The sequence below is a fragment of the Aulonocara sp. 'chitande type north' Nkhata Bay genome, linkage group LG1, assembly GCF_057382095.1.
Source record: "Aulonocara sp. 'chitande type north' Nkhata Bay isolate Kocher_YH1m ecotype deep benthic linkage group LG1, A_spYH_male_GT1.1, whole genome shotgun sequence".
In the NCBI taxonomy this organism is placed as follows: Eukaryota; Metazoa; Chordata; class Actinopteri; order Cichliformes; family Cichlidae; genus Aulonocara; species Aulonocara sp. 'chitande type north' Nkhata Bay.
Genome location: NC_141344.1, coordinates 17,676,709 through 17,704,600, shown reverse-complemented (window position 1 = coordinate 17,704,600; position 27,892 = coordinate 17,676,709). Strand labels below are relative to the sequence as shown.

The window sequence follows — 27,892 nt, the reverse complement described above, 5'->3', positions numbered from 1 at the left end:
TTTAAACAAACACAGACTCTAATGCATACCTAGCCAGACTCCTATAACTCTCTGCTGGCACCAGTCCCCTCCTGTCGCACCCTTCTGTCATCAATTCCTGCTCAGTGATAGAGAGCGGTGCATCTGACTTATGGAGGATATCAATATCTCAGACATAAAATGGAGAAGGGAAGGATGGACACCTCAGGCTTCTTTTAGGATGCCTCGTAAAGCTAAATGATAGTTGAAGGGGATGAGAGACTGAAGAGAAGGTGGGGCAAGGGAGGAAAAGCGAGTGGTGGTTGTTAACGTTATGGCAGGAGAGGCGTAAATAAGGGAGGTAGAGATTTACAGCGTGCGGGTGACGTTTGAGAGTGAGGTGTTTGTTGAGTGGTGACAGTAGTATTAACAAGGTTACAAAGGACTGAGTGGGTTCGCTTGCTGTTTGCATGTGTGTAATTGGCGATTTACGTTTGAGCACAGTTGACAGTGTGTATTATCCAATGGCTGATCTCACCAAGGGATTTATGTTAACAGCCAGCATTCGAAGTGTCTAACAGTAGGCTGTAAATAGCTGTCTGTCTCCAGTGACATTGCCAAAACATCCATAAACCTGTCACCTAGGACAGTTTCAGTCACATTCGACAGGAAGGGCCAAGCAGCCATTAAACTATCAGCTTACACTGAGAAGGCAGGTCTGCACGGTGGCGTTGGGGGGGTTGTGCTGCAAGCATTAATGAATCTACTAGAGCATTTAAAATAACTGCAAAATAGGCGTTTTACGAGGGTGGAGCAATGTGTGTATCTAAATATTCATAATATGGTTGAAATGGACAAGTTGACACCGGCTGGAGTTCTCTGCAGGCTGTTAACAGATACAGCACGCTGAACTATGGTTAGCCCTCTGACTCACACAGAAGTAACTGCACCAACACATATGTTTGATAAGTACACACACACACGCACACACGCGCACACACACACGCGCACACACACACACACACACACACACACACACACACACACACACACACACACAGGTGCTTCAGAGCGAGGTCAAGCAGACATTGTTGAACTAAGAAGAGGATCAATAGTGCTCTGAGTGTTTGTGCACCTCTTGCTTCCCTCCCACATTTTCTTTGCTCATTTGCAGTCTTTCCACCTCTTTCTCTCTCTTCCTCTTGCGACCTTTATGCACATATACAATGCTACCAGTATAGCACGCATGCAGCAGAGCAGCAGCCATTACTGTACAGCAGGGCATTTCTCATACTACTGCAATCCTCGCTATGCTCTCTTACAACTGACTGCTTTACCATCTCTGCTGTGTGGTATAACTGTCACCACTGCATGTGTGTCTGCGTGTGTTTCTGGATGTGTCCCAGAGGCTGTGTTCATACTACTGTGGGAAATCTATGGCTGGTGACTCCAACTCACTGGCACCCTACTAGCAATAGCCTGGATGTGATAGGCAGATGAAAAGAGAACAAGGCAGTGACAGAACGACAAGCAGAGAAGAGGCAGAGAGAACATGTAAAGGACAAAATGCTTTCTTCCCTAGTTGGGAGCATCTCATTTTTTCTCATTAGGGGAACTCATCTGAGCTCAGAGGATAAAAGGAGGACTGATAGCCGGTCTTTCTCTTTCACTCCATCTCTCCTCTTTCTCTTTTTCTCCTACTGTGCACATGCCACCTAATTAATTACACCCTACCATTGCATTGCTACAACAACCACTGCCGTCTAATTAACAGCAAGCCTCAATCATGACCCCACTTCTAGGGTTCTGGATCTGTTTGTGTGCGTGAGGTAGAGAGGTGGAGGAGGAGTACTGTAAATGTGTGATACGCTGTAGGGAGGATGGCAAAAAACAGCAGGCAAAAGAGAGAGAGGGAGAGAAGGGTAGGTTGATTAAAATTTAAGATGAAGAAAGAAACAAATGGATGGCACATAGCTTGCAAGAAGCGGTGAGAAGAGCTTAGTTAAGACAAACCATTAATAAGAAGACAATTATTTAAATATGACAGATGCTCAAAAGAAGAGAGCAGAGATGGGGCAAGATAGATGGCGCATCTCCTCCCCAGTCCCAGCTGGATTTTATCAAGCAGACTGGAGCCAGCGAGGTTGGTGGGGAGTTCCAACTGTGGCGCGTTTTACCCCGGATACGTCACTACCAATCCCCCTTGAGCCTGCATGAGCCTGGCCAGGCCTTGGTGCTGCTTAAGCTTGCCAGGCCAGGCTCATGCAGGTGAATCATGATTTTATCAGAGAGAAGAATAGAGCGAGGCAGACACTCAACACACATCAGCTGTACAAGCTGCAAACCACATATGCTACATGTAACGTCCCTGTGGTTTAATGGTCTCCAAAAAGAGATGAAGAGAGAGACGAAGAGGGCGGCAGCTGTAATTTGTTTAGTGTATGTGAATCGATTAGAGTTAGGGTCGTATTATTCTTCTCCCACGTCACACACAAGAGAACTGAAGCCCAGTGGAGCAATCAAGGGCTTAAATGGAGTTATGCGCACACACAAACACAAACCCTGGTTTCCTGAGTGTCTTCTAAACAGTTTATGCAGAACATGAGGCCATACGTATGGTAAATGAGAGGTGAAAAAAAAACCCACCCCAGAAACTGATGAGGGGGGCCACACCGGATGTAAATGATACACTAATGGGAAAATACAGTTAAATGTAGATAACCAACAGATAAAAATGACACCATAATTAATATTAAGGTGTCAACCTCGCTTTATTAATAGTGTTAAAGCCATTTTGAAGAGCCAAGTAGACTTTTCTTGTAATTACATCCAGACATATCTAGTGTTGCTCCCAAAAAACGTTTGTGCCTCATATTACATCGTAAAAAAGATCCATGCAGTTATTTCATACATGTTGCTTATTTCAGTTTATTATACAATAATTATTATATAATAATAATGCAATGAAAGCTAATATTAATTTTAAGAATTTTTTATGTTTATATAGTATTTATGTGAAAGAAACCTGGACAGGATAATTTAATATAGTTTATGTATTATGTATTTTACCATTTTAATATTAGCATAAGTGCAGTCAAAAGGAAATGCTCATGAGAAAGCAGAGGTGGATATGATATTATCTTGTCAATAACATTTTGACAAATGCAAAATAATAAAATAACACAATATAATAAAGTCATATTAAATATTTAATCAAACTCACTTACATTACGTACATTACACGTTTACATTTTTACTCTTGGGCACCATTATAAGACGAGTTTACAGTCTTTCTTTATTTTCATGTACAGAGTCGTATAAAGGCGAAAACGTGACACGTATATAGTTTCACTAGAACAACATAAATGGAAGATATAGAGGAGGATAGGAGAGGGAGGAAGAAGGAGAGAAAGTGAAACAGAATGTACTAGTAATGGGCCAACGGCAGAGAGGAGAGGCCATGTTCGCTGTCAGCCATTAACATGGCCAGGACTAAATTATTCACTGCACTCTGTCACCTTACACAAGCCTGGGCTAACACAGACTAAAGAGGGCTGTGTGCGTATGTGTGTGCATGTGGGTGTGTGAGAGTGTGCGTGTGAATGAACTGTGGCTGGCAGGAGGTGGAAGGGAAGGATTCCTTTAAAGAAGGGGCTCTGTAATGCCATCCTGTGGCTAGAAGAAGAAAGACTATGTACGAGCTTTTTCAATTAGAGGGAGCACACCTACACAAGCATTCGCAACCATACACCAGATCAAGAACACGCCTTTATGTTACTCTGAAAAATGTGCATGCAAATAATATACAAGTGCTAACCTTCTCTTGCCCTTTGAGTGTACGACAAGCACACGCAAATACATAAACATGCAAGCACAAACACCGCAAGCAAAAACATTTAAAAAAGACACGAAAGAACAGAGAACTGTTTTGTGTAGAGGAAGCTGATTTCCATATAGCCTGCTGGTTTACTAAGGAACAGGAGAGGGTGGTTAGGAAAAGCAGCTGGGCAAACAATACAACCTCACCTGGAGTCATTTATATGGATTGCTTGTGTGTCTGTGCCCGTTTGTGTGCGTTATGCCTATGTGTGTGAGGGTTTGTGTGTTTGGTTGTTATGTCGAGAGGGGTGTCTCCTGTTGCTGCTCTTCTTCATCATGTTCCTGAAAGTGCCGTTGGCAAGGAAACCGGGGAGAGAGAGAGCAAGCGCGAGACACATGAGAGACAAGTCAAGGAGCACAGTTTCGGGTAAGAGCAAGACAAAATGGGGAACAAAAGGCAGACAAATGAGAGAGGAAAAATAAAAGCAGAAGATCATGGCAGAGAGTGCTGGTGGTTGTTGGAGCAGCGGGGCTAGAAGAAGATGGAGGAGGGAGTTACAGAGGGGAGCCAAAGAGCATGTGACAGTGCGACCCATGCCTCCCACTGACAAGCTTTATTACAGTCCCACCTGCCGAGAGACAGCAAAAAGCACTTAGTCTCAGCCAAGTCGCCTGACAGCAGAGGACAGTTCGAAAGGAGGGAAAGAGAGAGGGATCAGAGAGTGGGAAGAAAGGAAGGAGAGAGGCTAGAAGTGGAGACATGAAGGCTGGATGGGAGAAAGGGATGATTAAAGTCATGGGGTTGCAAAAAGGGCTGGAGAGGAAAGGTGATATAAATAAAGGTGACACACAGAGAAAAAAACATGACAAAAGCCCAAATAAAAATTAATTCAATATTGTTATTAGATGACCACCACTGGCAAAAGTACACTTTAATGAAATATTTTCATCTATAGAAAACATCCTCACTTTTTCTTGTACCCACTGTGGATTAATTCCAGCAGTGTACTTCTTTAGTTGAGCTATTACATTGCTCGATTTTCTAATTTTTCTCCCATGTTCTCGATAATGTCGGAGGGCACAGTGGTGCAAAGATGATTACTGTCACCTCGCAACAAGAAACTTTTGGGTTTGACTCCACCGACTGGCTGCGGCTCCTCTGTATCCTCCCCCTGTGCCTGTGTGGTTACTCAGCTTCACCCGAGAGTTCAAAGACATGTTGAGTTAACTGGTGATCCTGGCCATAGGTGCAAATGTGATTGAGAATGGTTGTCTGTCTCTCCGTGTTAGGCTCGGTGACCTGTCTAGAGTGTACTTCCTCCTTTTCTTGCCCTATGACAGCTGGGATAGCCTCTACAAAGCTTGCTGCCAGTTTTTAGCACATCAGGCCTAATCATGCTTGAACACCTGCTTCCTTTCTCAATGTGAGGTCAAAGGTCAGAGCCTGGAAGTCTCTCACTAAGCTGTCTTTTTTCTTCTTTTTTTTCCTGAGCTGTCTTGAACGTTGCCTGATGGCTTCCACGCTGGGCCTCCACCTCACATTAGGTGGTCTCAGTGTGTAAATATAGTATATCTTAATACATCTAAATATATTTTCTCTCAAGTCCAAAAAAGGGAATCACAATGTTGACAAGCAGTACTGGCAACAGGTTTAGTTACTTGAAGTTAAAAAACAACACTTTCAAAAACAACATAAATTTATTAATTTTTTTACTCAATAACATGGGGTTTAAGCTTTTTGGATAAAAACTGGCAATGCATTTCAACATATTGTAATTGATGTAGTTTAAGGTCATTTTAAAGCATTGCAGATCAAGCTTTACAAATCCTTTAAGACCAGCTGTGGTGAGTGGTATAATAGTAGAATATAGCAAGTGCCTGTACAAGAAAAAAGTTAAGCAAGGGACTTTCACCTTGGAGAGAAGGTGTTGAATCCCTTGTGAAGCCAAAAGTTAGCCTATCTGTTGTGAGGCAGTCAGGCAAAGAGACAGGGAGAAGAGGGCATACTGGCAACAAGCTTGTTGCAGGAATAGTTGATGAAGACACTTCTTTATCACTCTTAACTGTGTCATTGTCATTGTGCAGAAAGAATGTCAGATTCCAAACATTGCCTCCCCGATGGTGTTAGGATAGCAAGGTAGGTAGGAATATTGATATATGCAGTATAGAGCTAAATATCCACCCAGAAATAACAATGCAATTTTAGATACTGCCATCATTTAGTGCATCAGCTCACATCTAATAGAGCTCCAGCCTGATGATGTATCTGCTGATGAGCTATGGCCAAGTAATGACATGCTCCGCTGCCTGTGAATCTATAGGTCTCTTCCCTAAGTCTACACTTTCAGGCTCCCAGGCTCTGGTTGGAAAACCACAGTCACTAAATCAAACCCATCCGGAGGGAAGAGGAGAGAAAGTGAGAGAGCGATGGAAAGAAAGAGACGGTGAATATGGGGGGAAAAGGGGGTCAACAGCCCGTTTCTCGGCCTTTCAGGGAAAGGAATGTGTTGGAAGGGATACAAATCAACCAGGAGTGACTGCACAATAAGGTCAGTGTGACCAGAGGAGAATCCCGACACAAATGCTCGACTTGCATATATACACGCACAGGAGCAAACACATTAAACACACAAATGCAAACACAGTGAGTGATTGAGTCGGGGCATAAGCTCATGCCCACCATGCGAGTGGCTAATAACCATGGCATGTTGCCAAACCCACTGTCTCCTCACTAATTCCCCCATGCACGCCAGCACTGGCGCCACACACTGCAGAACAGGGCTCTGTTTCGCAAAAGTTCTATGATCATTACTGAATTACTCAGATACATGAATGAAAAAACATGCAACACACGCCATCCAGTTTGCAAGACCCTGAAGAAAAGATAATGAAACAAACAATGAAAACACTGTGAATTAATATTTGTTTATTGAGACTGCCTGCTCTCACTTAACACACACACAAACACACACACACACATATCTCAATGCCCACTCTGATGGGCTGGAAAAAGAGGGCAGAGAAGTGGCACTTTGCCAAGTGTGGTGCTGCCAAGAGACTCAGTATACCCCAGTCTCCAGCGGCATTTTAATCACACACACACACAAACACACACACTTTCCCATCTGCTGTGCTTCATAGAAGCGGTGGCAAGCTTGTCACTGTCATTTGAAGTTGTCCCACCCTCCCATCCCCACAGAGGGGGACAAAAGAGAAGAAGAAAAGAGAGGGAGCCGAGGAGGGGGAGCAAGCAGTGGCATTCCTCCCCATGCTTCCTCTGTCACCCTCCAGTCGTCCTCTATTGAGTGCATTCCTTGCTACCACATCTTCAGCTCACCATCCTCTCCTTCCCCACCCCTCAGCGCCTCAGTCGTATAACCTCTTTGCTCTCTTATTCCTTGCACTGCTCCTTACATACACATGCCGATCTGTCCACTGGACAAAAGATGGGGGAAAGTGCAGCTGTAATCATCTTCTTACAGCCGGCTTTGTTTAATGTTTGCATGTGTAGCTTACTGTGTTGTGGCATGACTGTTTGAGCAGTCAACCTGCTGTCTTCCCTAACACTCTTAATGTGGAATGTTAACCAGACACAACAAGCTCAGTCTTTCCAAGCAGATGCAAGTGGCCAAAGACTGTTAAGTACCCACCCTCTGTGCCCCAACCAGTACCCACACCCTACCTTCAGGGGTGTTCCATGCTCCCACTGTGGGTAATTGTGATTGTATTGAACTGGCCAAAAGCCAAGTGCACTCAACTGCCAAGTCTGCCAAGTCCAGCTGTGCTGTTGCGATCAAAACACACTCACAGCTCATCTCATGGCAATCAGCATGCGTAATTCCCTTGTCAAAATATACATATGTACACAACAACATGAAGGCATATGTTTCTGAATGGATTTGTTGAGTGTGAAAAGGACAGAAGGCTGCTCTGACACAGTGGAACAGAGCAGAGTAAAGGCTAACAAAGGCAGGAATCAAAGACGCTGTGAGACGGATAAATGCTCCAACAGTTGAGATAAAGAAGAGAATAGCACCACAGATTCCCACTCCATATACCCTTACTATTATATAGGCTATATAAGTCCTGCGTGTCACTCCCTCTATTAGAAATCTGTGCAGTTAGTGTAGCAGGAGGTTTACCTTTGTCCTTCCTCACCACTAACGATGTATTGACTGTGTAGTTGCTCTGAGTGGGTTGTGAAGTATTCATCAAATCAAGGGTCCACAAGCATGAAGCACATCGTGGTCAGCCCAGTTCAAACCCTCTGTTTCCTTCCATATGAGGGTTCACTGCAATGGTTTTGAGCATTTGAAATGAAAAGTGGCTCCTTCTGAAATATTTCTGACATGATGTGACCGAGCAGAGAGTGCAGACTGCAGTGGACAGTAGGAACTGTCTCAGATCATCAGTCTATCGCTATAGCGTCACTACGGTTGCTGCATGGGGACATTTAATGATTTAAACCCTACAGCCTTGTGATCATGACTGCCTGTGTACCTCTTTACTCTATTCTGTGTGAACACGGAAAGCGTGTCTTGTGTCACGTTTCTGGCCCGAGAGAAGGAAATGGGCCGTGTCATGTCAGTGTGAGCTGCAGCGCAACACGCATGATGAAGAGGGCTTAAATAACTCATGAAAACCCTGTTCTCATACCACAGTAGACCACAGGGAGGATCATTCAATGTTACGTGTGTGTCTGTAGATGTGAGGTCCCCCCCACCCCTTGTCATGACTGTTTAGCCAAGTGCCTTTGTGGTGGTGCTACAGTGTCTGTGTGTTTAGTTAGAAGGAGAGCTTTAGATGGTTTCTGTAAACGACAACAGGGCACTCGTGGCTAAACAGAAATAGCCGTGGAAAAAAGAAAGCGAGGCCTGAGCAGGAAAGAGCAAAAGAGAGAGAGAGAGCTGAAGAAAGCGACAGTGGAAAAGAGGAGGATGAGATAAGAAACGTACAAAACGGTGATGTTTATTAGTGTAAACATTTCCATAAATAAAAGAGAGAAGAAAAAGGGGATTTTGCATTCAGTTAAAAGGCAGTTTGGCTAAACTGATGAGAGGAGACAGCCAGCACTTTCTACATAAACACACTGAGCTCCAAACCCCTCTGTTGTGATGGCCTCCCCCAGGACATATAGTCACAATTTTTTTGTGGCTGTGCCTGCTTCATCATGACATCTTCAACCTCATTTTCCAGCATTACTTTAGCAGTCCCATCCTCTTAACCCTCGGGTCAAGCACCACTTAAATGCACTATAAAGGAGATGTGAACTGATGCAAAGCATACAATTTCAATAACTGATTGAAAAGTGTATTTGATTAATCTATCTAGAAGTAAATTTTCAAGTTAATAACAAAAAGGGTCTTTGTAAAAAAAAAAAAAAAAGGTGGCTTTGTAGGTTTGCATTGCTGGTGATTTGGAGCAGCTGCTATAAAACAATGCACTCAAAGGATGGTGAAGAGATCAAACGCCTGGGACATTTGCAAAACAAACTGCAGACAAATCATCTTCACGTCACATAATCTCACTCGGCAGATTGTATCGATAGATATTTGTGATGTGACACGATGGAAAAGAAGCCGTTAATGTATGACGCTTGGTGATACGTATTCTTGGTATACGGATGAGGTGAAATGGGGCTGTAAAGTGTAAAAAAGGCAGAAGTATAAGAGTACATGGTGGGACAAGCACGAAGAGAGGAAGTCAAAAGTAATTTTTGTCACTTTTCGGTTAGAGTGTCAGAACTGCCAAAGATCTCATTTCATTCACTCCGGGGGTCTCACCACTTCCTGTGTTGCTACATAGCAGGGTCACACAGATACCTCACACAGGATAAAGTAAGCACAGATAAGTTGCTTACCAAGTAAAGAGTATATATTTCGAGGGTGTGGTTCATTCTAGCTGCAGAGTGTTTACTACTGAATGTTCTGAGTGACAGACTCTCGAGTAGTTCTGGCCACAGGAGACACACAGAGACAAGATCAACAAATGCAATATTAAACATATCAGTCAGTCAGATAATACTGCTAATGGCTGGAGAATGGCAAAAGGAAATTCGATTGAACTGCTTTATAGTGCAGTAAGCTCTGTAAAATCACAGTAGTGTTAAGTGAAATGCTTTGAATCACAGATCCCTGGTGCGTAAAAGACAAATAAAAGGCTTCAGTGTTTTAAGCAAAACAGAAAAACAACAAAGAGAAGCAATAGTGATGAAAATAGGGAAGACGGAAGCATAAAACCAGTGGAACAAGTGGGTTTTGCAATACTCACTGGAAAGCTGACGGTCTGCTCTTTCTGCCTCCAAGGTCAGTGGCCGAGGAGGAGTGTAGTCACCTGTAGTTTGTGAGGGCCCCGAACCTGCGTCCACTTCCTTACTGGCTCCTGCTGCAGCCTCAATCACAGTACTACCCTGAAACATAGAAAGACTGTTAGGGTACCGAGGTATAAGAGGAGTTTATTAAGTCTAAATACATTTCCTGGAATAACCATCAACAACAACTCAGTTTAAAAATTCTCCTCCTGTGAAAGTCACAATATGAGAGATGCTGTGGAAATGTTTGCAAAACATACTTGTTCTTACTTTATCAGGGCTAAAGCAGAAATACTGGTATTGTAATAAACTTTAAACAACAACAAGAGATTGATGGTGCAAATATAGCAATTAACTGCAGATCTATTTTGACTGCAAACATTTTTAGCTGCTGTCACAGCACTCAGATTTCTGCTATAAAAAGACAACAACCGAAGGGGGATGCAGCTCTGGGTGAAGAAATGTCCCTTCCCTGAAGTGACAGAGCTACAAAACAGAGAGACAGACAGACAGAATCAAAGAGCGAGACAGAGGGAGACTTTTCCTGACAGACCAAGTCTGTTTGTACGTGCTCTACTCTGCCCCCTTCCACAGCTAAAAGAGGAAAGATGGATGAGACATCAGCAGAGAGACAAGCTGACCATGAAAAGCAGAGGGAGAAGCAGAGGGTGGCTGTCAGCGAGGTGAGAGAGAAGAGTGGGAAAGACTTTAAAAAAAAAAAAGAAAAGAAAAAAAGACCATGATGGCTCCCTCCATTGACGAGTAGCAGAGAGACAGGCAGGGGAGGTGCAGCACATCTTAAGACAAAAAGGCACCCTGGGCTTATGAAATATACATAGCTCTCAGCTGGAGACAGAGACACGGAGCGACAGAGCAGAGGAGGGCCCTGAAGACTGACGAGACTCCACTACCCCTCCTAAACACACACTGCTAAAAATAAAATACACAGACACATTCCTAATGACTTCTCATGAGGAGCTGGGGGGAGTAGTTAGAGTCTCTTTTTCCTCCTTTATTTAAGTGTGTGTGCTCGCCTGACTGACTGCATGTATTCACAGACATTTGTTGATGTTTGTGAAACATCAAGGTGCGTCAATGCTTCCTCCTACAGTTACAAGTTGAGTGGGCAAACCCAAAACGGTAAATATGACACAACAAACTGACAAGTGCTTTGGCAGTTGGCCTGTATGTAAATTCGCATACTGGTCAGGGGATTTTTTGTTAGCTCAACCGCTTCTCTCAAATCTGCTCACGGGCCTTCTTTTCAGGCCCAGACAGCTGCCTGTGCCACACTAGCAGTTAAAAACCATTTCAAATACACCTCACTTAACAATACATTCACCCTTTGTTCAAGCCAATGATTCACCTCTCCTATGCACTTTTGGTTATGGATATGCCACTGAGGTATTAGGATTCTCATCCCATTGTATTTTTGTGCACCTGTCTAACCTGCAAGAATGTCACTGGGTATTTTGACTTCTTTGCTGCTTTATTATATCTTATCTTAGCCTCTTCATCAGGCATGTTGGGTATGCTTTAAGGCTCTACACACCTTAAAAGCAAAGTAAGGGGGAGGACAGTGCAGGCAAATAGTCATGTCTGAGCCCGTGGATTAACTCTACTCCAGACAACACACACAACAAACATGCTCACGTGTTTCCTAACCTTTTCTGCCACTCACTCTCTTTCATCAGCCACTTTGGTGTCTTTTTTTCTTGTTTAAAAGGCACAAGTAAATGGCTTATTTATGAACTCCCTAAAGTGGATGTAAAACTATAAAAAAAGAAAGGAGAAGGGCACAGAGAAGCAGCTAGCAGGGCATGAACTTTTATATCTAGTCAAGGACATTAGCCTACATAATTTAATTACTCAGATATTGTTTCTTTTCTCATCCGCTAAACTGGATGGCAGGAAGCAGCACTTAAAAATCCAACCCTCAAAGAAAAAGCCAAGATAACAGGACTCATTGATGCTAATTTAGATGTTGGCATCAAAGGCTTAAAATGGCTCAGTTAGACCCAAAATATTGGGAAGCTATATATTTTCACAATGTCTTGGTGACACAACATAATCCTGTGACAGCAGCAGAAGTGCTTTCATACACAGCTATAAGCTAAGCAAAGTGTTACCTTCTCAATGACTAGCAAATAATGTAGCGATTCATGATTTGTTCTTAATCCGTTTAATGTGTTGGCATGCTGATATTTGTTAATACATATTAACTGCAAAGTGCAGCTAGGGCTAAGGAATTCTCTGTGACGCATGTCTTTGTTTGTTCCCAAGGTGTCACACAAATTGAAATGATGGGAAATTTAAGAGGAAGACAATTGATTGCACATCCAACCCAACCCAAGCAAAAGCTTAATTTATTTTTACAAAAACTACAAGTAACTACCTCTTAGTGCCTCGCCAACTCCATCAATCACTAAAACAGTAAATCTGAATCACACATTTATGCTGCATTGCCAAAAATAAGAAAGAAAAATGTGCCCGCATAAATAAAACTGATCTAAAGCTATATAACCACTCTTTCATTTGAAGAGCTGTGCCTGAGTGTGCATGCACACTTATGTTGACATATGCTTTCTGAATAGACCAGAAATAGACCAAGGCCATTTAAGATGCAAAGCAGGAGTCAGGAGGTGAAATGAGAAAGATCTACAGAGGTAGTACTAATTGAGGTTAATTCCAGAGTTCAGCATTATCTCTCTAATCGGTAAGGAGGGTGTTAGTAATGGATGATGTCACAGGACATGGAGAGAGCCTGCCAGCACAAATCACTTGCAGTGTGAAGTATAGTACGCCCTCCAAGGATCACAAGACATTAGTAGCTGAGAGCAGATCTTGATAGGCAGCTAAAGATAAACAGTCCAGAGGGTACGCAGGCTTACATGTAGAAAAGTGTGCATGCTTGTGTGCCTCTATTACTGTCTTAGAGAAAAAGGCTTTTCAGTCAAGAGAGCCACAACCTCTGCAGTTATCTGCCTGTCTTAACCTACATATCACCTGTCAGCTTCTAAACAGCGTTCACAACCTCTTGCACGCATCCACTCACCTTGTTCTAGAGTCTGTATCACTTCTTCTAAGTGAGACGCAGGGAGTGATGAGGCAACACATGTGCACATCACTCAAAAAGACATTTAGCCTTTGATAATTACTCTCTGTCTCTCTCATCCACACTCACTGTGGGCTAACTCAGGCCTCTTCGGCGAGAAGCACTTTAGTCACGTCCGCACCATCAATACTTAAACCCTGCACAACATCTGCAGTTCAGCACCTTCCAGATTCATTAAGGAGGAGGACTGGGGGGGGGGGGGGGACCAAAAGGATACGTCAATAAGCAAAGCTGGTGTGCGCACATTTGTGTGTGTGTGTCACCAGGGTGCAGGGCCATCCTTAAGCACTGCTGACAGTCTAGACAGGAAATACACTTGAGGATGTCAATAAGTTAGTCAGCGGGAATGACGAGAGATCAATACTAACACAGGATGATGTCAGTGGCTGCAGATGAGATCACCTGAAGCATCAGGTATGAGGATCGACATTAGATGTGGCTTGATATAAAATTAATGGTATTATCACATAGTGTGGGTAAGAGAGAAAGTGGGTGAACATCATTTTTTCTTTTAATTACTCATGACATGCTAATCTACAAATACATGAAGATATAACTGATACTGAATCCAGACTTTTGAAAGACTTTCAAGTAACTGAAGAAGCTTCTCGGATGAAACTCAAAGAAGTCCTGTCGCTTTTCTTTCCAAGCTCTTTAGACTAAAAACACAATTCCACTTATTGTCTTTATTACCCTGGCATCACCGGTTAAATCACAATTGTGTTGAATCGTTAAACTTTCTAGAGCAAAGGAAATATTTCATATGAAAATGCCACGGATTAAAACTTCAACATTTTTGGGAATCAACACCTTTAAGTTGCATAAAGCGATTCTCCCTTGAGATCTGTGAAAACGATGAGATGATGCTGATTTCACCCACGGGACATGACTGCTTTATATCACATTGCCTTTCTTGCCGTGGCTTTTGGCGTGAGTGTCTGCGTGTGTGCGCACGCCGCTCGATGTGTGTTTGCGTGTGTTCTCAGCTCTACTGACATTTCCTCAAACGTGGTTGACATTTCCAGGGGATTTGAAGACTTGATCCCTTCTGTGTTTGAAGAGCTGTGTGCTGCCCTCCTCACAGCACCGAAGGAAACGCTGCAGCAGAGCCAGCAGCATGCCCTGCCTTCAGGGCTTTAGTCTACAGCATTTGGAGCGGCCCGTCCTCATTCACCCGTAGTGTGATCAGGAGAAGACCTGCACTATACATTGCCTGCCTTTTAGAGACGACTGGTTCACTGCTTGGTCTTTTCCTTAGTCTTGCTGTTTTCCCCTGAGGTGTGGAGTGTTTCTGCTTTTCTCAACTGAGGCAGAAAAGCTATAAGCAAAAGATATGAGAGAAGAAAGTAGATAGAGATAGTGTGGGAGGGAGTGAGAGGGAGAGAAAACAAGAATGTGTGATGGAGAGAGGGAGAGATCCGTTTCTCCTGCTACAGGCTGGTTAGTGGAGCGAACTGACACAGACTGACATCTCTCTTCCACGGAGACTGAGTTAAAAAGAGCTTGGCTACTCTTTGTCCATTACTCTCTCTCACTCTCTCTCTTTCTCCAGCTTTCCCACTTCTTACTCTTTCAGATGTCCAACCCTCTCTCTCTTTCTCCTTCTCTCTCTGACCACCCCGAGGCTCCCGTGTCTTGCTTTTTCTGCCTGGATGGACTGTGCAGCAGTCCTGTCCTAGCCTGGGGCTCAAATTACACCCTACCGCCCTGTGTTAGCCTCACATGCGCGCGTGCACGTGCACACACACACACGTATGTACACAAGCAAAATGCACAGAAGCCCATACGGTAGCCGCGAGGAGGCCCAGGGCCCAAACACAGGTCAGGGCTGGGTCAGTTAAAGGCAGATGGACAGCAAACCCAAATGAATCAAGCCTCACACCAAGTAAAATAAATTCATATTTGATAGTGTGTGTAAGTGTATTTAAACACTAATAAAAACATTGATCTTGTGGCATAATAAAAAAATATGCCTGATATTCAAATAACCGTGAAATGAGAAGACTCTATGTCAAGACCACGTCTTGCATGGTCAGTTCAAAGTCATCCTGTCATTACCACAAACCTGAAAACTGATGTTAGGTATGATCTTGGTCTCCTGTCCTCAGCAAACACCTTAAGCACCAGACTAAATCAGCATTATGTCTTTAACCAAACTACATCTTTATGGCGCACAAATAAAGTAAAAGTAACTCCCCAGGACCATAAGATCCTGTAGGTCAGATGATTTGTGTGTGTGTGCTGATCTGACCTCACTATCTCCCTGCCCTTCAAATGTCAGTGATGTCATGGTTGTAAAAGATGTGTTTCCTGATGGAGAGCGGAAGGGAAGCATTCAGTTGCTTCCTGGGTCTATTTGTCCCTAGGAGCAGGATGCAGGGGTACAAGTGACTCAATAACAATGTGTCACTTTATTGACCCCCATGTAGGATACACAGTATCACCCCCTTCAAGGCAAGTCATACTACACTGCTGAGCAGGAGCAGGGGAGCATTCAGATTTAGTGCTTATAGTACTGCATATATGGTACAGACAAAGCATGTATAGTTTATTTTACTCCCTCCTGTTGCCCTTCATAGTTTATCTCCAAAATTCAAAGTCAAAGTTACAGTATTGCACTTCTATTTCAGTTATTTGAACTGAGGCTTAGAAAGGTTAAACCTGCAGTTAGGTCTCAAGCTGTGGGTTGAAAACAAACTAGATGGGTGTCAATAAATCAAGAGAAATGCTGCTTTACGGCAATGCAGTGTGTCCTTGAGTTAATGTATCAGATGCTACATGAATGCAATCCATTTTTCTTCAGCCTCAGTCACAATGCTCTAACAACAAAATATTATTCATATGCCAACACGCAAGCATGCACACACCCAGCTGGGCATAATGCAGGACTGCATCCTTCTCTCAAATCTGTTGGGATCTCTAGAAGGAAGAGGGTAAGTGCTATTGATTGGCTTCTTCCTACTTCAGTTGGCTGTCGGACTGAAAACAAGCTTGACCATTTGACAGTATACTTATTTTTTTTAAAGTGTAGCTTAACTACATACACACTTAACGCACATGGAACTCATATTTCCATTCATCTAGTACAGAATCAGAATCAGGTCCCTTGTGTTTACATGAAAACAAAGTACTTAAAATCATGTTAAAATCTATTTTTAAGTGAAAGTGTGACAGAAAAAAAGCAGTTTGTAATCATTATATGAATAAATTTAATTAAGAAACCAGGCAATGGGCTCATGATCATTATCTACATACGTTTTGGATCAGGCTGTTCTTTAAAATCACATCATGAAACGCATCTATACTGCAGTTGCCTGTTCTGCTTGTATACAGGTACCAAGAGAAGCCAACATGAAGACAGACACTTGGGTCAATATAAAACACTCCTCTGGGCAGCACTGTGACATTATGAATAGAAACCTTTGGTGTTCGATGGTATTTTGATATGAAGCAAAACAAAGCTGCAAGGATACAAATCAGACAGAGATAAAGTCTATAAAAAGACACTGATGGTGACAGATAGGCTGCTCACTGTGGCTTAAAAAATCAAAGGGAGGGTTGGAAGCAGTGGTAAAGGGGTATGCACATCTGTGGGTGGACTAATGACACTACTTTAAAAAACAAAACAAAAACAGCCTACGTAAAGAAATGATCTACAAGTTATCATTGCACACCTCATTGAGAGAGCAAGAAATTAACTGGTCTCTAAAACTAGCTTCCTAAAATAAACGAACTCTTTAGTTACATGTGCACAAATGCCTCAAATAAGATGTAAATAAAGCAAAAACCTTGTGAAAGCGAACAATCATCTCCACAACTGACTCAGCTGGTCAAATGATATACTGTGCAACACTGGAAATTTTAAGTATAACAGTTATATTAAATTACATTTAAGGTGCAATTATGACTCAGAGAAACAGTCAGCACATTCAGTAGTGTTGTAAAATCAGTTTCACTCTGTTTTCAGTCAAGTGAAGTATGCACAAGTTGTAAAAAAAAAAAAAAGAAAAGAAGGAAAAAGAAAAGAACAAAACACAGTGATTCGATTTATCTACCCGTGATTTATCCCATCATATCTAAGGTTCAATATTAACCATGTTAGCATTTAAATGTCTTTTTTTATGTGCAGTCTTTATTGCACCATTTACTGGGAAATGTGAATGGCTGGTGTCAGCCAAAAAAAAAACACCCACTGCTGTGCTCATATATCTGTTGTCAGGCGCCAAGAAAATATATACAGTAGGTAATATATACAGCAGAGCACAGCAAAACAACTCTATTCTCCAGAGAGAGAAGAAAGTAGGGAGACAGCGAGAACAAGATAGAGAGAGATATACTGATAGAAGGAGAGAGAGAGAGAGAGAGAAACACAAAGGGCTGTTTTCTGCTGGGTGGGTAAAGTGTGTCCAGGGGGCAGCTGAGTGAGCACACACACAACACAAAGTCTGTCATTAGTTCCAGCTTTCTGCAGACACAACAAACCGTGTGTGTGTGTGTGCATATGACAGAGAGAAAGAGAGAAGGAAAGAGAGAGTGACAATGCATCCATGTGCGCCGCTGGGTATGTGTAAAGGTTTTGTGCATGTGTGTGGAGTTTTAGACATTGACAAAAGCCTGTGTTGTTGAGCTTGTCCTCTCTGATGTACTGCTCCTTCAGGATCACAGGCCTGTGCAGTCAATACTCGCTCTGCGTGGCTGTGCGGATGTGTGCGCGTTAGATTAGTCACAATCCTCCTTTCTCCTCTTTTCATCTTCTCCTCCCCTCTTCTCTCTCCATCCTCCTCTCAGTGTCTTCCTCTGACACTGCCACACACACTGCCTCCTATCTACCAGCTGCCACTATGCAGCCATTCGTCAGAGCTACGATTAGCGAGCGGAGGAATGTCATGTAGCTGCAGCCGACTTCTCACCCCGACCCTGACCTTTCACCTCTGGGTGACCCCTGACGACCCGGAGCAGGAGCAGCTGCTTTTACTCTGTGATGACATGCTCCATTAGGCCTGACACCTGCTGCTACACGTATCAAATCACTGTGACACACACACACAGTCTTGCACACACACACACACATAGAAACACACACACACCGAAATACATACAATTTGTACACACAAAGATGCAAAAAAATGGGTGGTAGGAGCAAGATTCACAACAGTTACTTATGCACAGGCATACACAAACACAATGGCCTTTGCACATGCTAATGTAGAAAGGCGGTCCTCTTATGGGATTACACAGTCATTACAGAGAGGGGGTCATGAGGGGCACCTGTAGCTGAGCGGCTCCACAGTCTATTAGGATCCAGTGTGTGTGAAAAACAGAGAGAGAATAAAAGAGACCAAATATGTAGTATATAAATTGAGGTATAAGCAGGACTAGAGTAGTGTTATACAGCCAACACTAGCACCATTCAGTGGGCACTGTGCATATGTTCAGTGTGCAATAAGACCTTCTTTGTATGAGTGAGTGTTTCTGTGTGTGTGTGTGTGTGTGTGTGTGTGTGTGTGTGTGTGTGTGTGTGTGTGTGTGTGTGTGTGTGTGTGTGTACGCGCCCATGTCTGTGTGTGGGCCCCAGGCCGACTCTGACAGCTCAGTGGTAGCCATCTGCTGGCAGTCACACCAGGAGAAAGCAACCGCAGCCAAACAATGGAGAGCAATGACAGGCCAGGATTTGTGGGTAGTTTTCTATATGTGTGTGTGTGCATGCATGCGTGTGTCGTGGGGGGTTCTGTGTGTATTTTAGTGTGGTGTGCGCGCTTTCCCTTCAAAGATCCAAATGAGCCCCTCTCTATGAGCATGTGCAGAGGGGCGTGGCTGTTGTTGATAGGCTGTCTCTGTTACCAGGCGATAGATTAACGAGCCCAAATGGCCATCTGAGGAGGATAGATAGCATGGGCGAGTGTGGGCTCACTTCATCTGCCTAGTCTATGTTTATATGTCCGGCCAACCCTTTTCTCTTTAATCTCCTTTATCACTCCATATCCTTCTCTGTGTAAGATTGAAGTTCATACATAAAAAACCCACAAAAAATAAAATGTTAGGTGGATGTGCACGTACTGCACTTTGGTGCACACATGCACAATTTACTCGCACATAACATCAAAGACTTTCTTTGTATATCCATCCAAAAAAAAAAAACTGTTTGTCTCTCTCGCTCCATCTGCAGGTAGAGTGTCATCATGAATGTAGACAGATGGTTTGGTGTTGGAAGGAAGCTGGCTCCCTGGATTTGACACAGCAGTCTGAGAGCAAGCAGCATCCAGCTGGGTAGAGGCCTACACTGCCTTCTATAAAGAGCTTGCCAGGTGGCCAAGAAACAGGCTGCTGGGCTCCTGCAGCCACTACACGCATTACCCTGTAGTCACTATTCTGCTATTATATCACCAAACATGACACAGAGCTGTTTTTGACACAGACCAACAAATAAGTCAAGACCACAAGTCAGAAGCAGATAAACTGAAAAGCAAAACGCCAACATGGAGGGGAGAAATGGCTGATTATGAAAAGAATCCTTCTCCCTGCACTCCATTTGACCAAGTGCACTGTCTGTGTTGTGTGTGTTGCTTTGGCCATCCATGCCGTTGGATGGCAGCACTTCAAAGGCAGCCATCAGCAAGTTCCTTCTCTTCCACCTCCCGCTGTTGCTAGTTTGTGTGTATGTTTGTCAATGTGTGCATGTGGAGCAGTGCCTCCTGTAGCTGGGGGCTACTGGTGATCACCACTACCGCAGCGAGGCTGGCATTGCATGCCCGCTGGCACACTAACAGGGCACACCTATTTACACAAACCCAGACTGAATGGCAGGCATTGTCTGGGTGAGAATGCAACACTTAAGCTTCTGATTAAGGCAGAACAAAACCCTGAGGGGCAAGAGTGGTGAATGCAGGGAGGGAGAGAGCCAGAGAGGGAGAGGGAACGAGATGAAGGGAGGCAGGAAAGCGAGGCTCTATAAAGGGGGATCTCATCTACTGTAGCTGTGGGAAGGTGAGATAGGAGGGGGAATTTGAGAGAGGAAATGAAAAGAAGGAGGCGAAAAAGGCGAGAGGGCAAGAATTGGCAGCCATGTAAGGGACTCAGAAAGGCAGGCATGGGAAGTGAGAAGAAGAGGAGGTAGGTGAGGATGAAAAGCAGTGGTAGGAAGGGAACCAAGAGGGAGGCAGGGAGGAAAAGGGGTGGTGGGGGGATGAGCAGGGAGGCAGGCTTAGGAAGAGATAAAAAGACAACACAGAAGGAGCCAAGCAGTGAGGCAAAGAGGGAGAAGACAGAAGGAGCTGCTGTCGAGGTATCCTCACTGATAAGGATGAAGTGATGTTGCCCTATAATAGCAATGAAAATAGACAGATAGCGCCCTCCAATGGTGCTCGTGCTCTAGTAATGCACTCTAAATCCTGCCCCCTCTTGTTCAGGGACTGTACTGCAAATAAACAAGAGTAGCCAATTCCAAATCAATTAAAGTGGTAACACAGTCATTTAAGCTGCTTTCTAGCTGGTTCTCAAACTTGAATTTGACACCAAGGATGGATGATTTAACAAAAAAGATGTAATATTCACAGAAAGCATGTAAAGCTTCTTCATTCAAAACAGTTCAGACACACATGAAATTCTCTGTTTATGCGTGTGTGTGTGTGTGTGTGTGTGTGTGTGTGTGTGTGTGTGTGTGTGTGTGTGTGTGTGTGTGTGTGTGTGTGTGTGTGTGTGTGTGTGTGCAATTAGCAGCACCTTGGCAACGTATGGGCAAAAACAGAATGCGTACGACAAGGGGTGAGCTACTCCCTGAATGTGTGTGTATCCTAGCAACAAGACAGACGTAGTAGCAGAGCAGTGAGCATCTGGCAGCATGGGACACAGAGGCCATTTAACATGATGTGCGCGTGCGTGTATGTGTGTGTGCGTGTGTGTGCGTTTTACATTTAACAGCTGTTAAGAGATTTAGGTATGGCTGTTTGTGGACATGCTTAAACACTCACCACCACTGTGTCAGTTCGTCAACTGAAATATTCTAAGAAAATAAACTCACATGATGGCAGTTCTTGTCCATTAAAGTAAGCATTAAACATGCAATTGTGTATCTATTTATGTACTGTAATTAGACAACTTTAGAACCCATTGATTAGTTAGCCTGTGAGCATAACAGGCAATATTTTGGGGCTTCCTGTGTCGCCATCAATTAATTGCTGTACTGTCTACCAGTCACTGTTTTAGGAATGTAGTTTAAAAAAAAAGAAAGATATTATATTTTGTCAAATGAACTCCCTCCCCTCTACATCATGCTTACTTGTATGGAATCAACACCTGGTCAAACCACAAAAGCTTGATGGATAAATTATCTCATCCCTTGTCTAAACATTTTCCATATGTAGAATATATGCAGTGATTATTCTACAGACAACAGGAAATGGAAAACCCAGACTCTCTGCAGAAGTGAAATGGCCATGAAAATGTAATCTATTCTCTATGATGATTGATTAAATCCAATTTTGTAAGTATTTACCAAACAGAATGAAAGATATTTCACAAACTACGGTCTGTCTGTGGCAGCTGTTGTCCATGTGGATGTTTACAAAAAAAAAAAAAAAGGAAAAATGCATGTCCATGAACATGCATCACTAGATTAAATTTCATGACCTTTGCAAAATTCCACAAGACTGTGTTGAAAAAGCAAATAAGCTATAAATAAACCAAAATAAACTGCCGTCTCCGCTCAAGGCTAACATTCCCATGGCCAAAATGTGGAAAAAATATTTTCAAAAATTGAAACTTACATTCTTCTTTAGAATATACAATATGAAGGATCCTTGTTTACCCCCAAACTGCCTTTCCTACTGCCTGAAACATCAAAATCTGTTTACTGGTCTCAGAAGTAATACTTTGAAACACGTGATCTATCCAGACTTCTATAGGTCATCTATGCCTGAAGGTGCTGTGTCAAGGATACATGAGTCTCTACTAGCATGAGACAGAAATCTTAGAGCAAAACAAATCTGTCAGTAAAGACAGACGTACTTTCAGTTGTGAGTCTGGTGCTGTTAAAACAATGCACTACTAAAATCAGTAGAGTACTCTTTGGGTGTTTTTGTAGTGTTATTTATACTTTTCAACATAGTTTCCAATTAGAACATTCAGTATCTGAGCAAAACATGCTCATGGTTTGTTCATCTGTCTTTTTATATATCACATATAAAAAGAGCAGCTTCAAAGGTTTTATTTTATCTCACAGTCTTTTCACAGGGACATTTGTCCCTGTGCAGCCGATTACACAAGCATGCACGCACTATCTGTAGTGCCAGCAGTCCTCAGGACCAGATGTGCACCAGCAACTGTGGAAGCTCTCCATGGTAAGGTGGTTTCCAAACCTCAGGCCAGTTGGAGGGCTCTGGCCTGGGCAGAACTCTGTCTCCTCGGGCCTTACTGACTGCCAGCTTCTGCTCCACCGAGGAACGTCACCTAACAGCTAATCACCAAGTCTAAACCGCTTCTGCAATGCAGAGCCAAACCACAATAAGGAGATAACACATTTCACTAACACTACTGCAATCATGTGGCCTCATACCATATGTCCCCATGTTCTCTGTCTTTCAATACTCAGCAGTGGGGTGAAAGAGTCAGCAGAGATTATTTACACACACCATTACATCGCCTCAAATTTGAACATTAATCTGAATGATGACACACATTTCCTTGCTACACAAACAGGCGTAAGGGATCCCGATCAGAAGAGAGTTTTATATAATATACGTCATATATACAAGTCATAATTAACATTTAAGATATCTAAACAGACTGTTGTATGTTTGTAATAAAGCAATGATGGCAGGGGCAGATGGTGACGAAAGAAAATCATCAAAAAAAATTGTAGTGTTTTCTTTCTATTTGACTCTGTGCGGTACACTGCTGCTAACCCAATTACAATATTCTAACCCCCCCCCTTTCTCTGTTTTTCTCTGCAGGCGGTCTCGGGAAGTGTGATGTCTTTTAAAATGGCGCCTGCTTCATGTGTTTTATGTTTCCTCATAAAAAAAAAAAAGCTTCCTTTAAACCCTTTGCTCACCAGTGTTCTCACTATGATAGGATGTCAAGTAAGCAATAGTGGGAATCACGACACAGAGCTAGGAAGAAAGAAAGACTGATTTCAGGAGGTTTGCCTTGCCCCATTTTTATATGTCTTTGATTTTCTTTAAATAATTCCAGTAATGATTTCCATATCCTGAAGGATTTAATTTAAACTGTGAGGTTGAAAAAGTTTGATGAAAAGCATAAAAAAATATAGCCTGGCAATTCTTTTGTGCATTTTTTTCCTTTCCTATTATGTTATTTATCATACGACCCATTGGACGGAGTACAACTCTTAGATACAGAACCACTGCTTTAGAATTAAGATGCCCTATTATAACAGCACACAATCCTGGTCATTACTGACAGTGCCCTGTGTTCTTGGGTGTTGTTTTTTGTCATGCCTATCCCAATTTTTGTAAGCTGGCCAAGGCATGAGTCTGCCAGGTCAGTCTCTATAGGTATCTTTATAATGAATCGATGCTGGAGCAAAGGATTCCCACAATACCCTCCTAGCTGAGGAAGATTGCTGCAAGAATTGGAAAAGATGAGACATCCTGCAGAAAAGTTTAGGGGGGAAAAAACTGCTTCTGTGTCTGCATTTAAATTATGTAATTCCTTTATATTACATCCTTCTGTTGGTATTCCAGGGCTGAAGCAGTGCATTTTCTTCAGCGGGGACATTTATGAGAACCTTGAAGCAAGTTAAGAGCACCAAGTCAAGGTTATAGAGTTGTGTTTACTTCACTATTTGAGCAATGACCAATATGACTAGGGATGGGTAACGTTTAGGTTTTATCCGATACCAGTACCAAACCGGTACTTTTGAAACTGTGCCGGTGCTTAAACGGTGCTCGAACCGGTGCTTAAAGAATGGAGAACACAAAATTGGTCCAAAAACCTCTCATGTTCAGCTGTTTTTTTGTAAAAAGATAACAATGTTAGCCTTTTCTGCAGCTATAGGGGATTTATGGTATCACTTTGGCTGGAAGCAGTGCTTAATTAATGGAAAAAACACAAACTTTGTCCAAAAACCTCTCATGTTTAGCCGTTTCCCTCTTTTTCTTTGGTCATTTTAGCCTTTTTGCCCAGGGTGAAGGGAGTATCTGCCATCAAACAAGAAGACAGCTGCATGTAACTACAACGGTGTTTGCTAGTTCACCTTATGTGCATTAATTTAATAACGTGGTTAGCTTACACACGAATGTCAGAACCCAACCCTAAATATGACAAGCAGTCTCACCTTACTTTGGGAGTTTTGAGAAAATACTTGCCCCTGTGATAAGTTTTGAGAGTTTAAAATCCTATCCTAAATCGCAATGAGATTCAATGAGCTCTTAGTCAAGGTGAACATTATGGATTGTATTACGAGTAACATAATTCTGAATGTCTGATACCTGTGGCAAAATGGCACACCAGCAAAGAGGTTTTCAGACTCAATGATACACTGAGGTGCTTAATGGTTATGCTTAGGGTTCAATCACACAGCACTGGAAGCTGGTGAGAAACCGTCTGGCAACCACTGGGTATATGGAAAACAAACAAATAAATAAATAAAATAAAAAGCACATGTTCCCCAACTGGTTGAGAGGCATTGCTGGATGTTCCTGGAGGTCACTGTGAAATCAGCTGCTAAAGCCCCATTACCACATGTTGTGTTTGCCAGCAGTTTGCTGACTTAACTGCAACTACTCCTAAACTACTCACAAAGCAGTAGTGAATCTGCAAAAAGTGCAACACCAACTGGAAATGGAGACCATTTGCCTTCAAAGTAAAGGTTATGCCTTACCGCTGCAGCCTACACATTTCAAAAACAAAAGGTTATCCCTTTCCAGTTTGCATGGCACTATTTAAAGATTCACTACAGCTTGGTGAACAAATGGCAAAGGTCTACAGATAAGACAGCGTCTTCCATGCAACTGCAGCAATCTGCTAGTAACCAAAGCAATACTTTTGTCCAGCACCCTTGTTGTGACCAATTTCACCTTCCAACAGGCAGGAACCTCTAGCATCCAGTTTCCAACTGTTCAGGGAATACACATTTTTCCCCAGTGACCAGAGTTTGCCAGGGGGTCACTGACCAGTCTCTAGGCCTGTGTGACTGAGACTTTAGAAAGGATATTGCAAACACATTAAGCTGGACCAAAGAACCTCAAACCTGATATCAAATAATTTCTGATCTACTAAGGATATCCTTAACGCCCAATGATGTTTTTCTTTTTTTATCTTATAATAAGTGTTATAGAGAAGCGTTGTTTTTAGTTTTTAGATTTTTTTCATGAAAGTGACAGTGTGGCAGCAGGGAAGTGAGCACAAAAATATCCTCAGCACATCTTCAGTGACACACACTCACACAGACACACTCAAAGCTGGCTCATATGCATGCCTCAAGAGTCAGACCACAACCGAACCATATAACATCCCAACCACACACACGCACAGACACTGACACAGACTTCAAGACTCATTGCTGCACAGCTTCCATCTCAGTCCTTGATGCTTCCCCCACCCCATCCTTCTCCTCAGTCAATTTTTTATCAATACTCCTGTTTTGCCCACTTGGTCCATTAGAGTGTTTTAAGGCCACATTAATAGCCTCACAGCACGGCCTATGCCACCATCATATTGCGAGATAGCACCTCCCAGTCAGCTCTCTCCATTTCTTTTTCTCCATCCTCTCTTCGTCCGCGGGCTAAAACAATCGATCACTTCAAACTCCTTGTAGTCCTTTCTGAATCAATGTCTCGTTAAGAACTGGAAGGGGCTGTAATAGTGTGCTCTTGTAAGTGTGTGAACATGTGTGATCAGTGTGGCAGAAAATGAAAAAGAAAGTCTGCCAGAAGGAAACAAAGAGAAAGAGAGTTTGGTACCATAAAAATGAATCTCACAGTGCTGTTCATCCTGGGACACCAACTATTAAAATAAGCTGTGATCTACTTCCTGGGGGACAGGAAATCATGGAGGTTGGGCACCCTGGAAACTAATGTGGATGGGTCAGCAATAGAGAGAGAGAGAGAGGTATAGGAAGGAGACAGCATGTGTGCATGTGTGTGTGTGGAAGACTGTGTGAGAGAAATGAGCCAAACCTCACCGCTAACTTGGCCAGGGCTTCTGGAGCCAGAGAGAAAGCCTTGCTAACCACAAACTCTCTGTCTCCCTGTCTCTCTCACATACACACCCTTGTTGAAAGTGTCTAACTGTTTGAATGCGTCATTTCAAAACATGGGTTACTGGCCAGGACAGCAAGGGAAGTAGCTTGTGAAAGAAAGAAGGCTATATATGAAGAAAAACTGCAGTGGCTGAGACAAAGTGAGCGGAGAACAATGCCTTAATTCATTTTGATCCTGAGAAAAAACAAACATGAAACATATTCTCCCGCTACAGTTGTGTGATCCTCTCACATCTCCTGCCCTCACCACTCCACTGTATTTAAATTCCTGTTGCTGCAGCTCATTATATTTCCCAAATGCACTAGAGTAGGTGGTTGCATTGCTGCACTTAGAGTCAATAGCGGGACTGCAGAGCCATGAAAATGAATAAGAATAGAGGCTCTTCACACAATGTCACTGTGTAAAAAGGCCTGGGAGTGCTAATCTACAGCATGGCTGCTCTTGGCCCATTTATATTTCACACTGACACTACATTAGCTGCCCCTGGATGAGCACAGAGTCTGCAAACTCGGCTCTGCCTTACCCACAGACAGTGCCGAGAAGTAACTAATTACATATGAAATTTAATTTCACACTAAGTATATCCATAATCAGTTACAGATGCAGGAAAAAATGTAATCAAATTACTGTTATTCTTCAAAATGTTGGGTGATTTTAAAAAGGGTAAATATGAAAGTATTCCCTTCAATAAACAAATATACATCTTTCTGCAGTGCAGGAATGCTGTTGGGTCAGCAAAGCAGTTGGTACATATACGAGTCCAACACTATTAAAAACAGGACGGCCTACAGGGACCTGTCTCTAGACAGGCTTCATTCAATAAGCAGTATGTGATCAAATTTTGAGTATTGATTTTGTGACCAGCCGTCCATGCCAAGGTGGATTGCCATGTCATAAGGTAAGAATCTGTTCTGTGCTGGATATTCAATAAATATCTGCTATATTTAGTTTGGTTAAGAGTGGTGAAAACGCTGTCAGCATTAAAATGTTTCACGTCAAACCCAAGCTTAGAGAAAAATTTTACTCTTTACTCCAAGTTTATAATACTTCTATTAAGTAACTGAAACTAGTTAATAGTAATGAGTAACTAGTAACATTTTTCACAGATAAATAAGAATTTATTTCAATGTTAAAGTGAAGAAAAAAGTACTAAAATGAGAAGCTTGCTCCAAATTAAAATGCCACAACTTCAATGGGATTCTGACAATGAAAGATAAAGGTAGGCTACAGGAAAGGGCAAAAAGAAGCGGCGGGTGTAAGAAGACGGCTTATTTATGGAAAAGACGTAATAATACTGTGTAGTACAAAGGTTTCTCACCTCAAACAGGTTAATCTGTCACCTCAGGCAACCCTGCCTGAACGCCTGGACATCTGACAGTGCACACAAACACACTAAGGCATAATCAGACACACACGCCTCTGTCTGTGTCGACACAAGCTTGTAGGTAGGTTGAGAAGCGTTGCTAAAGG

At 42.8% G+C, this 27,892-nt stretch overlaps 1 protein-coding gene across 1 annotated transcript in view; it reads right to left on the bottom strand.

Moving 5' to 3' along the window:
* gse1b (Gse1 coiled-coil protein b) overlaps positions 1–27,892 on the bottom strand; it is a 165,759-nt gene that overhangs the window by 105,305 nt on the left and 32,562 nt on the right. The window contains exon 2 of the mRNA XM_086286088.1: positions 10,048–10,186. Coding sequence (XP_086142214.1) covers positions 10,048–10,186 — 139 coding nt within the window. The remainder of the gene's footprint in view (positions 1–10,047; positions 10,187–27,892) is intronic.